The 14,414-nt window shown below is 38.5% G+C and overlaps 1 protein-coding gene across 1 annotated transcript in view; it reads right to left on the reverse strand.

The window, feature by feature from the left end:
* Nucleotides 1-14,414, reverse strand: part of LOC150089498 (O-acyltransferase like protein-like) — a 201,657-nt gene that overhangs the window by 8,472 nt on the left and 178,771 nt on the right. Inside the window, exon 14 of the mRNA XM_090368626.1 lies at nt 12,593-12,735. Within this exon, the coding sequence (XP_090224752.1) occupies nt 12,593-12,735 (143 nt within the window). The remainder of the gene's footprint in view (nt 1-12,592; nt 12,736-14,414) is intronic.

The following is a 14,414-nucleotide window of genomic DNA, read 5'->3' on the forward strand; positions in this document are numbered from 1 at the left end:
GTGACTCTAGAAAGCTTTCAACGAGTCGACCACGTGTGTCTAGTTTAGGATCGCCCCATATGGGGTGGTGTCCATTAAAATCCCCTAATATACAGAGAGGTGGAGGTATCTGTATGAGGAGATCTTCAAGATCTTTTAAACAGTAAGTATGGTTTGGTGGTAGGTATATTTGAGACAGTTATTGAAATATGGAGAGTTATATGAACAGCAACAGCTTCTATTTCAGTTTGAAGTGGAATATGTTTAGTTGGGATCTTTGAATTTATTAGGATTGCTACAAGACCATGGGCAGCATTTGCTGTATTACGATCTCTTCGATAAAGACAATAGTTCTTTATTGAAGGAGAAATTTGCGAGGTTAGGTAAGTTTCCTGAAGACAAAGGGCAACTGGAGAATATCGGTTAATTAGATCACAGATATCATCTGTGTTGCAACGAAAGCCTCTGCAATTCCATTGTAAAATACAAGGCATTATTTGTGTTTAATTGATGGAGATGTATCTGACTGCTTTTTGAAGGTTACGTTCTAATGGCTTATACTGGCTTATGACGTTCTAATTTAGATTTATCTTTTTTGGAGAAAACCGGCTGACCTGTGTCCATTTCTTCTTCTGCATGGATTTCTAAAAGGGGATCTTCCTGTATGGATGTGCCATCTGTGTCCATGGTTGTATCTTGAACATTTTTCACTACATTTGTGTTTGAACTATGAGATATGGTATCTATGACTGGAGCAGGAGATGCCACTGGTATTGTCAGAGGAGTATTATTTGTCTGGTCAGAGAACTTGGATTGTTGCTTAGAAAGAACATTTCTAGCCCAGTCAGAAATTGATTTGTTAGTGGGAACTGTTACATCAGTTTGAGTGGAGACTGTCTGAAATTTTTTTACAGCATTGGCATAGGTCATATTTTTGGTTATAGTAGGAGCGACTAATTTTCTCGCTTCTGGGTAACTTACTTTGTTCTCAACCTTGTATTTTACTATTTTTTTCTCAGTTTTTCACATGTCTTCGAATATGCAGGATGGTCACCTTTGCAATTTGGGCAGGTCATTTTTGTAGCTGTACAGTTACTTTGTGTGTGATTTGAGGATCCACAATTAGGGCAGACAGGAACTCCTCTGCATACAGTTTGTGAGTGGCCATACTTTTGGCATTTGTAACACCTTAAAGGGTTTGGAATGTAAGGTCGGATGCGGCAAAGTAAATAACCTGCTTTTACAGAGGAGGTTAAGTTGGGTGTATTGAAGGTGAGAATAATATTTCTTGTAGGTGTCAGTTGATTATCTTTTTTAGTCATTATTCTTTTTGCTTCAATTACATTCTGTCCCTGCAGTTCTTGGGTTATTTCTTCCTCGGTGACGTTCAGTAAGTCCCAACTGGATATCACACCCTTAGATGAATTTAGGGTTGTGTGTGGAGATATTTTAACTGGAATGCCAGCAAAGCTTGTAAGTTGTAACAGCTTCTCGGAATGTCTGTGGTTGGTGGTTTCTACTAGTAAGCCTCCTGATTGCAGTCTCTTCACCGTCTTGGGAGATCCTGCAATACCCTCCAGATGTTTTTGTATGACAAACGGAGACAATTTATTCATGGGCTGACTAGTAAGGGAGTGGATGATTAAGAACGACGGGCAAGGTTGCTCCATCCGATCAGTCTTTTGTCTCTTTGGATTATCGTTCTCAATATCCTGATGGTCTGTGTTATCCATGATTGCTCCTTTTAGCTCTTGGCAAGTGGACTTACTTGCCACGGGGAGGCAGGAGCAGTGCCGCTAGGAGGCCAAGCGGTTAAAGTGTTAGTTGATTAGTGACCTAGAAAAATGAATAAAAAGAAAGGTGGCTTTTCTTTCTCTGTTCTAACTTGTGGCTTTTCAAGTGTAGAACGGTTTTAAAAAAATAAGGCTTTAGATAAATGTATAAACTTAAAAATAACTTTAATCGCCTTTGAAGAGCACTTTATAATCTCACAAATATCGCTTGGCCTCGAAATACGCTTGGCACCTGGGGCCGTAAGGTAAAGTAAGAATAGGTGCATGTACACCAATGCTAGGAGTATAGTTAATGAATTTGAAGTGTTAGTCAAGATATCAAATGCAAACATCATTGTTATTCAGATATCAAGACATGCAGAATTTGAATATGGGGAGTACAATGTATAGAGAAAGGACAGACAGGACAGGAGGGGGTTATGCTCTTAGTTAAGAAGCACATAAAATATATAAGGCAGTGCATCCAGTTGACATGACTGATTAGTGCAATGTTGAGTAAATTTGTTGTAACATAAACACTGGGAAAGCAAAACTGAGAGTAGGAGCATGTTATATGTTGAATGACTCTAATGATTACAACAAACAGCTGTACAGAGAAATAGAGTGGGCCAGTTTGTTATTTGGTTTTTAAGAGCATTAGCAACTAAGGCCATATTGCTCCGGGATATGCGGTGGTCATTTACTGACCTTTCTGCATCCTCCGTATTTGGTGGTGACGGGCTTGAACCCCGGTCTAATCAAGAAGCGTGTGCTATGCACTGCTGCTCCTTCTCACCTGGCTACGGAGGCGCCAGTGGGCCAGTAAACCAGAATATCTTATAATGGGCAATTTTAAATTTACAGATATTGACTGGAACTTGTGGGTTGGTCACTCACAGACTAGCAAGACTTTTGTGGATTTATTTCGATGACTGATTTCTACAGCAGGATATGAAAGAGGCAACAAGATGAGTATTACTCTTAATCTGATTATCAGCAGTGATTATTCATGTATTAAGAATCTGCAGGTAAAAGAACCACTAAGTGGCAGTGATCACAGTGTATTGATTTGGGATTTACTTAAAGATGTAACTACCATCAAGGGTAACGGGAGGGGTTTTTGCTTTTGTAGAGATGATTACAGTGGACTCAGACAGCTTTTAAATTCTATACAGTGGGACCAACCGATGATGTTACAATCAGCAAATTCTAAATGGGAAGCATTCAAGGAATTAATCTTGGAAGCTACTAGACTTTTCCTACCAAATTTTTAAGAAATACTCTTCAAATGGATGTCAGATGAACTGATGACTCTCGTTGTAGAGAAGAAACTTGCATGGGATGCATATGTATTATCGAATGACATAGGAGCATATGGCAGATATAAACTAGTCTGTAATCAAGTCACACAGGAGGTCAGGCAAGCAAAGGAAGATTACAGGAAATCTTGTGCAAAGGATACAAATAAAAACAACAAAGACTTCTTTACTTATGTAAATGTTAGTGTTGGCCCCCAGTTTGTTTTCTCTATTTATCAATGATATTGAATTAGGCATATTAGGCTTAAAGATCAAGTTTGCAGATGATACATAGTCTGTTAGGGTGGTTAATGACAGTATGCTACTATCATTAACCTACTGTACAAAATCTAGAAAAGTTGGGCAGATGAGCTGAGAAATGGCAACTGAAGTTTAACACTGATAAATGCAAAGTACAGCATATAGGTAGCAGTAACCTCAGAGTAATGTACCAACTGAATTTGAATTTAGATAGAGATTTTGTAGGTTATTACTTAGTATTGGTAAGGGTATCAAATCCACATGTGGACAGGTTTTGCAGCTCCCGCGAACGAAAAGTTTTTAATTATACTTAGCTGCTTTGACTTAATTGTTAGATTAAATTATTTTCTATAAGTAGCTTATAGACCTAGTCAAGCTCTGTGGTTTATTTTGAATTTAGATAGCGCAATTTGGAAAGTAAATAATACCTTGTGTCCGTAGATTAACCGTTCGTTACTTGCTGCCATTGTTATACGATACAATGTGTGCTAGCGTAAGGTTTAACGGAAAACTAGATAGCGAGTATAGCAGTATCAATTAATCATTAAAATTTATTAATCTTATTAAATTTCATTGTCAATTGAATTGTACTTTTTTAACTACAATTTAATATAGCGACCTAGTTATTACAAATGTAACATCATAAATTAATACATATAAGTTGAAAGGGGATAAGAAAGTCATATAACGTAACTCGGAGATAATATTCCATACCGAAATACATATATATACAGTGTTATAACTGCATTGGGATATAGGTTAAGGGTTATATTTTGTACTGGAATTTTATTCAACCTGAATAGAAATCACGATTCAGACCAAAGCAGCAAAGCAAAAGGCTCAAACTAGTGGAAGTGCTGTGGCTCAGGGGAAAACTGAGGGGAGCAGTTGTCCTCTGAATCACAGTCTATTGAAATGCACTGCTTGTTTGATGTTTGTGGAGCCATCAGGAATGGGACAGCGCGGACACACAAAGACATTCCAAGGGGAATGTCTTTGTGTGTGTGTCTCTCTGATTTCCTCAACATTTCCTCAAGAAATCTTGAGGAAATCAGGCTCCAAATCGGCATTGTTATGGGCTTATATGAGAGCTTGAAGGACAGGGTGGATGCCCTCGAAGGATTTAAATTGAGGGGCCCATCAAGCTCCCAGCTGCTCACATCAATGCCAGAGCTTGCACTTGAACATCACACAAAACGGTGGCAACTCCCAAGGCAGAATGCACTAGTCCCAAAGGAACTAATTGTTGTAGGTGATTCTATTGTCAGGGAAACAGGAAACATATTGTGCAAAAAGGATAGATAGAACAGGACCAGGGTATGTCTGCCACAGACAGAGGTTGATGATGTTGTAGGGCAGATATCATCCTTTAAGGGCACAAAGGGTGATATTGTTGTACACATTGGCACTAATGATATTAAGAGTAGGAGACCGGCAGAATTACTTAACAAGTACAAGACAATGCCGAAAAAAAGCCGTGAGTTAGGGTTGAATTTGTAAGTGTCTGCAATTCTGCCCAGACACGACAGGAGGGAGTACATGATGAGAGCCCTGGAGAGATTGTGCAAAGCTCAAGGGGTAGAATTTCTTTGTCTGGTCTGTGCTTGTTAACAGGAGAGACTGCTTCTACAGGGATGCGATATACTCAAATAGAAAGGGTGCTAGAATATTTGCTGATGCTATCGAGGCAGAGTTATAATGGGAGATTACAATGGGTGGGTCGAAAAACTGCTACCTTGGGGGAATACATGGACTAATAGATTAACAGTAGCCGCTGGCAGAGGCAAAAGTGATTCTTGCACTACTTCTATTGAAATGCAATTGAGCATCAGCCTGGAAAGCAAGGCAATGGGAATTTCCAGGACTGCTGGGAGTCATAGTGGAACAAGTAAATACATGGGCTGTGTTAGGGTAACTAAGAGTAGAAACAGGTGCATGTATACTTGCATGTACACCAATGCTGGGAGTATAGTTAATAACTTCGATGAGCGTGAAGTGCTAGTCAAGACATCAAAGGCAAATATTGTTCGGATATCAGCGACATGGTGTCACACAGACATAAGCAGTGCAGAACTGGAATTTGGGGAGTACAATGTGTACAGAAAGGATAGACAGGACAGAAAGGGAGGAGGGGTTATGCTGTTAGCTAAAAAACACATAAAATCTAAGGAAGTGCATCCAATTGATGTGGGTGGACAATGCAATGTTGAATCTGTTTAGTGTGTCATAAGCACTAGGAAAGGAAAAATGAGAGTAGCTGTGTATTATATGCCTAATGAATATGATGAGTATAATGAGAAATTGTGCAGAGAAATAGAGTGGGCCAGTAAATTAGAGTGTCTTATAATGGGATATTTTAATTACCTGGATATTGACTGGAATTTGTGGGTTGGTCAACTCACACACTAGCAAGGCTTTTGTGGATTTATTGGATATGATTATTTTCTATAGCAGCATGTTCAGGAGGCAAATAGAGGGAGTAATACTCTTGATCTGATTATCAGTACTGATTCTTCATGCATCAAGAATCTGAAGATAAAGGAACCATTATGTGGAAGTGACCACAGCATGCTGAAGTGGGATTTACTCAAAGAGGTAACTACCATTAGGGGTAAAGGGAAGGGTTATTGCTTCCGTAAAGGCGACTACGATGGACTGAGACAGTATTTAAATTCTATACAGTGGGACCAACTGATGATGTTACCAACAGCAAATTCAAAATGGGAAGCATTCAAAGAATTAATCTTGGAAGCTACTAGACTTTTAATACCAACAAAGAAATATGTTCGAGGTTTAGGCCTAAATGGATGTCAGATGAACTAATTAGACATGTGACAGAGAAGAAAAATGCATGGGATACATATAAATTAACATGTGACACAGAAGATTATGATAGATATAAGCTGGTTACAAAGGAGGGTATACCAAGTTACAAAGGAGGTTATGCAGTGAAGGCAGATTACGAGAAATCTTTGGCAAAGGATGCAAAAAAAAAAAAAAAAAAAAAAGAGTTCTTTACTTATGTAAACTCTAGATGGAAGGGGATGAATCAGATTGGTCCACTTGATATCGATGGTTCAACTGTTGATGATCCTGCTCAGGTAACTAACAAACTAAATGAATATTTTGCATCGACATTCACACGTGATGAGTTATTCAGGGAGGGGAATGCCAGAGGTGTATTCAACTCTGGCAGTAAGCTAGATAATCTTTTAATAACTGAGAGTAAAGTGGAGGAGAAATTGTTGAAGATAAACATAAAAAAAGGCACCTGGGGTGGATGGAATCTATCATTATATTGAAGGAGGCAGCAAAGGAAGTAAGCAAACCCTTAGCCATAATTATGAGAGCTTCCTTGGACTCAGGGGAGGTACCCATGGACTGGAGATGTGCAAATGTGACACCAATCCACAAAGGAAGATCAAAGGAAGACACAGGTAATTACAGACCTGTTAGTTTAACTTCTGTTTCCGGGAAATTAATGGAGGCACTGGCTAAAGAAGCACTGCAGGATCATCTAGACAAGACTTCACTTATAGCTCGAACACAGCATGGGTTTGTTAAAGGGAAGTCTTGTCTGACTAATTTGATTTGATACTATGATGTAGTAACGAAGGAACTGGATGCAAAGAATAACTTTGATATCATATATCTGTATCTTAGAAAAGCCTTTGATACTGTTGCACATGGAAGACTGCTGCACAAATTGTAGCAGTGTGGCATTGGAGGGAAATTGCTGCTATGGATAAAGGGATGGTTGAGTGGGAGAAGACAAAGAGTGGTAATCAATGGACACTGCTCTTTGTGGACTAATGTTATTAGTGGAGTCCCTCAGGGTTCAGTGTTGGGTCCATTGTTGTTTTCTGTATTTATAAATGATACTGATAATGGTATATCAGGCTTAATGTCCAAGTTTGCAGATGATACGAAGGTTGGCAGGGTTGTTAATGACACTAATGACAGTACACTGCTGCAACAGGATCTAGAAAAGTTGAGCAGATGGGCTGAGAGGTGGCAAATGAAGTTTAACATTGACAAATGTGCAGTAATCCCAGAGTAACGTATCAACTCTGTGGTACCACACTGACAGTGGTAGAGAATGAAAAGGACCTGGGGGTAATTGTGCAGGCAGATATGAAATTTTCTGAGCAGTGCAGACGGTCTGCAATGGTGTCAATGATATACAGGAATTTTTCTAACAGGGATAAGGAGGTGATTATCCCCTTGTATAAGGCAATGGTCAAGCCACACCTTGAGTACTGTATACAGGTCTGGAGGCCTCATTTTAAGAAGGATGTAGAGCTGTTGGAACGAGTACAGAGAAGGGCAACAAGATTAGTGAATGGAACAAAGGGTATATCAGGTGCTTTTACGAAGAAAGGCTTAAGTTTTGAAAATTACAGTGTCTGGAGACTAGGCACTGGCGAGGTGATCTGATAGAGGTGTATAAATCCTTGAATGGTTTGAGCATGCTCAATGCCGATGGAATTCTTTCTCTTGCTCAGAATTATCACCTGAGAGGGCATAAATTCAAATTGAGGAAAGAAAGATGTAGGATGGATGTATGGAAATTTTTCCTTTAGCCAGCGGGTAGTTGGTTGGTGGAACAGACTTCCATCCCTTGTTATGGAAGTTGATAGCCTAAATAAATTTAAGGCAGAACTTGACAAACATATGGATCGAGGGAATGGGTGATATAAGGGGTTTTTTTTTTTTTTTTTTTTGGCTGATGCTATATAAGCTTGCTTTCTTGCATCATGTGCCTTTGCTAATGCTAATGCTAATTGTGTGGTACTAAAATCAGGGTAGTGTGGAAAATGAAAAAGTAACTAGGGGTAATTGTGTAGCCAGATATGAAGTTCTCTGAGCAGTGCAGACAGGATGCTAGGACAGCTCGTGGCATTTTGTCAGTGATATACGGGAATTTTGCTTGCATGGATAAGGAGGTGATTATCTCTTTGTATAAAGCAATGATCAGACCACACCTCGAGTACTGCATACAGGCCTGGAGGCCTCATTTTAGGAAGGATGTAGAGCTGCTGGAAAGAGTACAGAGAAGGGCAACAAGATTGGTGAGCAGAACAAAGGAGTGCTCTTACTAATAAAGGTTTCAATTCTGAAAATTACAGTGTCTGGAGACTAGCCACCTGAAAGGTGATATGATTAAGGCATTGAATGGATTGAGAAAGCTCAGTGCTGATGTGATTCCTCTCCTTTCTCAGACTGCACATAGGGGGCACAAATCAAATTGAGGAAGGACAGTTGTGCAGAAGGTTGCCTTTAGTCAATGGTGTTTTATTCCTGGAACAAACTTCTATCTGTAGTTGTGGAAGTTGATAGCTTAAATAAATTCAAGAAAGAACTAGACACACTATTGGAGGGAATGAATAGGCAAAGTGGGAGGTGTTGGTTTATTTTCATTATTATTATTTTTTGGCTGATGCTGTTATAAGCTTGATTTCTTGCATTATTTGCCACTGCTAATGCTAAAAGGTGACATGAGTAATCTGATCTGATAGAGGTGTTTAAGTCTTGGAATGGATTGAGTAAGCTCAATGTTGATGGCAATCTTCCTCTTGCAGACTACACACATAGTTCTATACACTACACACACACTGTTCTATAAGCTTGCCTTTTTGCATCATTTAACACTACTAATACTATTTTAAATCGAGGTGTTTTTTTGGATAAATTTGTAGTGCTGGAATAATGTCAACGTTAACAGGTTCTTCCTCCTTCCTCAGTCCCCTGTTCATTATTAATGGTACCATACCTTCCAACTATGAGTAAATGAAATTCAGAACGCAGGAATAAAGCATTATATAACAAGGAAGAAGAGACAATTATCCTGTTTTATAGGATAATGGTTGATAAGATAATCTTGCTGTATTAGCCACATCCAAAATAATGCCTATTAGGTTCAAAAACATGATTTTAGGAAGATCTTTTGGAATGGAGGGCCTGAGAAGAGCAACAAGATTAATCAGGGGACACAAAAGGATACTCTTATCAAGAAAGACTCGAATTCTGTGAATTGTGGCATCTGGAATCTAAGTATATGTGAGGAGCTTCAACTAAACTGTTTAAGGCTTTGAATGGGTTGAGTAAACTAAATGCAAATGGCATTCTTAGTCATTCTTGGATGACACCCAAAAGGAATATAAATTTAAACTGAAAACAGAGATTGCAGAATTGATGCGTGAAAATTTGCTTTCAGCTAGAGGATAATTGTTGGAATAAACTTCTCCCAGGTGTTGTAGAAGTGGATGGTTTGAATAAATTTAAAGAAGGATTAGACGGAAAATGAAGTGGGTAATTTTCATACTGTTTTTTCAGATATATTACACAGGCTATTCATATACTGTACACCAATGAACCAAAACATTATGACCACCTACCTAATATAATGTTGGTCTGCAGCCAAAACAGCTCATACCCTGCGAGGCATGGATACTACAAGATTTCTAAATGTGTCTTGTGGTATCTGGTACCAACACATAACCAGCACAGCAGATCCTTTAACTCGTGTAAGGTTTGTGGTTGAGATGCTGCAGATCAGAGTTGCTGTTCTAACACAAACCATAAATGCTTGATGGGATTGATGTCTGGGGAATTTGGAGGCCAGGGCAATACCTGGAAGTCTTCTTCATGTTCCGTGAACCAGTCTCGAATAATCCGGGCAATGTGACATGGCGCATTATCCTGTTGAAAGACGGCACTGCCAGAGGGGAAGACCGTTGCATTGAAAGGGTGTACCTGGTCAGCAATGATGTTTAGGTAGGTGGTAGATGTCAGAGTGCCTGGCACATGGATGACTGGACTCATGGTATCCCAGCAGAACATCGCCCAAAGCATGACACCGCTGCCACCAACTTGTTTTCATCCCACAGTGCATCCAGGTGCCATCACTTCCCCAAGTAAACGGCACACACGGTCCTGGCCACCCACATGGTGCAACAGGAAATGTGATTCATCGGACCAGACAACCTTCTTCCCATCACTCAAAGTCCAATTTCGATGTTCACGTGCCCATTGTAGGCACTGTTGCCAGTGAACCTTGGTTAGCATGGGCACTGGGAGTGGCCTGCTGCTACACAGCTCCAATTTCAGCAGGATTCAATGTACTGTGTGTGTTATGACACAATACTCCCATCACCAGCATTCCAATTATCGGCTAGTTATGCCACAGTCGCCCTTCTGTTGCCACGTACCATCTAGGAGAGCCTTCGCTCACTTCAAGCATCGATGAGCCATGGTCGTCCAACACATCGCCGGTGGTTTGTGGGTTCCCCCTCCTCAGACCACTTTCGGTAGATACTAACCAGGGCTGACAGTGAGCACCCCACCAGCTGTGTTGTTTCAGATATGCTCTGACCCAGTCGTCTGGCCATTACAATTTGGCCTTTGTCAAACTCTCTTAAGTCCGCTGCCTTTCCCATCTGAAGAACAAGAGTAACACTGATTAACGGAACTCAGTATCAGTTGTTTTTTATACTGTGTCCCGACCCAAGCATGCGCCATAGTTCACCTGCAGTTATCTTCGATTTGCATAATGACTTGCTAGTCATAATGTTTTGGCTCACCAGTGTATATTGCCGCTGAAGCACTGAATAATATTTGTTTCTGCATTGATTGGAGGAATGAATTGGCAACATGCCAGATGCACAAAAAAGAAATGTTCTTGGTTTGCAGATATGAAGTAGCTGCTTTTTCACAAACTAATTTTTTTTATCAGTTTACAAAATATTTGTATTAATATCAAAGCAGAAACATGAAATTATCTTTCGACTGTTATTAAAATCTTGTAGGAAATCATTAAAGTTCATTACAAAAATGTTGACTGCATACTATGATTTAAGGTATATTTTGCTATTTTTCATTATATTAAATCAAGAAGATCTTTAAATACATGTTGCATTTCAATTTTTATTAGAAATCCAGGAGGAAGTAAGTAAAATATTACAAAATACTGAGATAATATTATGTTGTGAGGTATGTGCAGTGATGTGAAAGACATTATTTTTATATATTATTAATTAACAAGATATTTTTTTTTCCTATCCTTTCTGTTAATCACAGAAAAAAATTAAAAATGCAGGCCATTTAAGAAATAAACATTAAATACAACTGAAAAGTAACACATTACCTAACACATTTATACATTACATCTAACCCCAGGGGCTCACATCTGGGGTACCTCCATAGCCAGGTGGGCAGGAGCAGCAGCAGTGTGTAGTACACGCTTTTTGATTAGACAGGGGTTTGAGCCCATGACCACCAAATACGGAGGATGCGGAAAGGTCAGGGAATGACTACTGCATATCCCCAGAGCAATATGGCTTAGTTGCTAATGCTCCTAAAGACCAAATAACAACAGCTTACATCTGGTGAGTAGAATTTTTTTTTTTTTTTTGCCTGGTGCAGCATATGCCTCAGGCTTCCTCGCACCATATGGCTTATAATAATAATAATCTAACTTTTTTTTTTCCATACCTTGGCAACTATATTTTACAATGACCTTAGTACATATAACAAGACAAAACTCTTATACCACAAGTTTCCCAAATGACATCACCAAAAGGCTAGGCTATTTATTTAAAAGATAAAAACAATGCTATGAACCTGTTTCAGGATGGTCCCTTATCAGATGGCCTCAATTAGTGAGTTCAAGATAATTGCTGTTTAAAATTTGAGCCAAAAAAAAAAAAAAAAATGCAACTGTACAAATTAGTTTGTTTGTTTGTTTGTTATTTGGTTATTAGGAGCATTAGCAACTAAGGCCATATTGCTCCGGGATATGCTGTGGTCATTCCCTGACCTTTCCGCATCCTCCGTATTTGGTGGTGACGGGCTCGAACCCCGGTCTAATCAAGGAGCATGTGCTACGCACTGCTGCTGCTGCTCCTTCCCACCTGGCTATGGAGGTGCCTGTGTACAAATTAGTCCAAGTGCTTTCCTTCCAAATGTATATTAACTAGGCCATGTAACTCGCTATATTAAACAGGCGCCATTCCCTCCAAATTTTCCTTTAGCCAGCGGGTGGTTAATTGCTGGAACAAACTTCCATCTGTCGTTGTGGAAGTTGATAGGTTAAATAAATTTAAGGAGGAACTGGACAGGCATTTGGAGGGAATGGTGTGATGTTTTTTTTTTGGCTGATGCTGCATAAGCTCATGCACTTCCTTTCTTGTATCACATGCCACTACTACTACATCATAAAATTAATTAAAATGAAATGAAATCACAATTAATTTGCACATACCATGCTAAATAATAACTTACTAGAACAAAATGGTTGAAATGAACTAAGGTACGAGTCCAACTTGCTCTTATCCACAAAACTGGAAAATGAAGGAGGTAAACTGAATATGATAGATAGCTCAATGGTACAAACAGTTCCCAAGAGAGCAATTTGTTTATTAAACCTGTAATGAAAAATGGACAAAAAAAGTTTCTTTATAAGCATAAATTATTTCTTCACATATTTTTCAATACTATTCCAAGATTATGCATTCTGCAAGCACATACATTCAGATATACACTTAATTAAAAGGATTTAGACATGAATTTGCATCTCTTCCCCCACCCAAGAAATTTTTTCATATATTGGTAAAAAAAATTTAACGTAAATTGTCATACACTGTGGTTGGGGGAGCAGGGTGTATTAATACATCATGTTGTTTATTGTGTGACAAACAGCATCTTATGCCACTTTACACTATTCTAAACTGTTGGAGAACATGTGAAATGAAAAATATGTTTATTCTATTATTTTTATATATAGAGGTATCACAATTTCTTAAAATATTTATCTAATTTCAATAACACCTTCATTCTGCATTTCCAAATTTTCACCAGATAATTTTCCTTATCTGCCTTGAAATAATGCCCCTGCAGTACTAAATAATCTATATGGGTTGACATGCAGCAATCCTGTATTGTAGCCTAAAAATAAAGATCTCATAATTGGAGAAATGTTTTATGGTGACAAATATTAGATTTAGGTAGTCTGGGGCATACATATATTTGGAGGCCCACTTATGTTCATCATATCTTTTAAGCTCACAGAGTATTTTAATATGAATGGGATACAGATGAAATAAGCTGAACAAACAAAAAGAGCAATAGTTACAGTAAATGAAATGCAAGATAAAGAAACTTTACTTCTTACAGTAATTGCACAAGTCCTGCCCCCCAACCTTAGGACCCTGGAGTAACTTGCCACTGCATTCAAGTAAATAAGGCTTGTGGTAATTTTAGTTTGTTAAATACAGTAGAAGCCCTGGTAATTTTAACATGATGAATACAGTAGAAGCCCTAGTAATTTTAGTCTGATGAATGCAGTAGAAGCCCTGGTAATTAATTTTTAGTCTTTTAAGTACAATAGAAGCCCAGGTAACTTTGGTTTGTTAAATACAGTGGAAGCTCTCTTAACCAACTCGCCAATACACTACCTTTCCTCTTTAAAACATACAGTCTAATGCCCATGGCACACTACACATTGCAGTGTGCTTGCGTGCTGGTCCAGTATATGTGTGACTAGTGTAGTACACTATGCCTAGCTATTATTGTATTTTTCTTGAGAGGTCAGCTGTGTGTTTGTTCCACACTGTTTGTATCAGTAAAACTATTTGTTATTGTAATTAAAGTACATAATTTAATTAAATATTATATAAATTAAAGAAATAGGGCAATAAAAGAAGAGAGTTGTTTCTATGAATAACTATATTGGATTCTCTGAAAAGACTCCACGAGTTTAAAAAATTGGTGTAGAATTAAGTGTGGGTAAGACAACTATAAAAGACTGGAAAAAAATATATAGAAAGATTTTGCACTCAGTTTGTGTGATCATTAAGTTCTCATTCCACTTTAAAGAAACCAGAATTTGGCTGTGCTCTATGGAAGGAGGACAATATACAGAACTCTACTTAGCAGATCTGTAAATGCAGCACCAAAAGAAAGGCCTTCATCTTGTATCAAAAGATTGATGGTGCTGAAACCTTCACAGCAAGGGATGGTTGGATATTAGAAAAAAAATGTCATAGTATTGCGTATTGGCAAGGAGAGATTACCTGTTGATTAGCCTACCACTCAAAATTTATTA

Source organism: Mastigoproctus giganteus, chromosome 2, assembly GCF_048544385.1.
Source record: "Mastigoproctus giganteus isolate SK-2022 chromosome 2, ASM4854438v1, whole genome shotgun sequence".
NCBI classification, from domain to species: Eukaryota; Metazoa; Arthropoda; class Arachnida; order Uropygi; family Thelyphonidae; genus Mastigoproctus; species Mastigoproctus giganteus.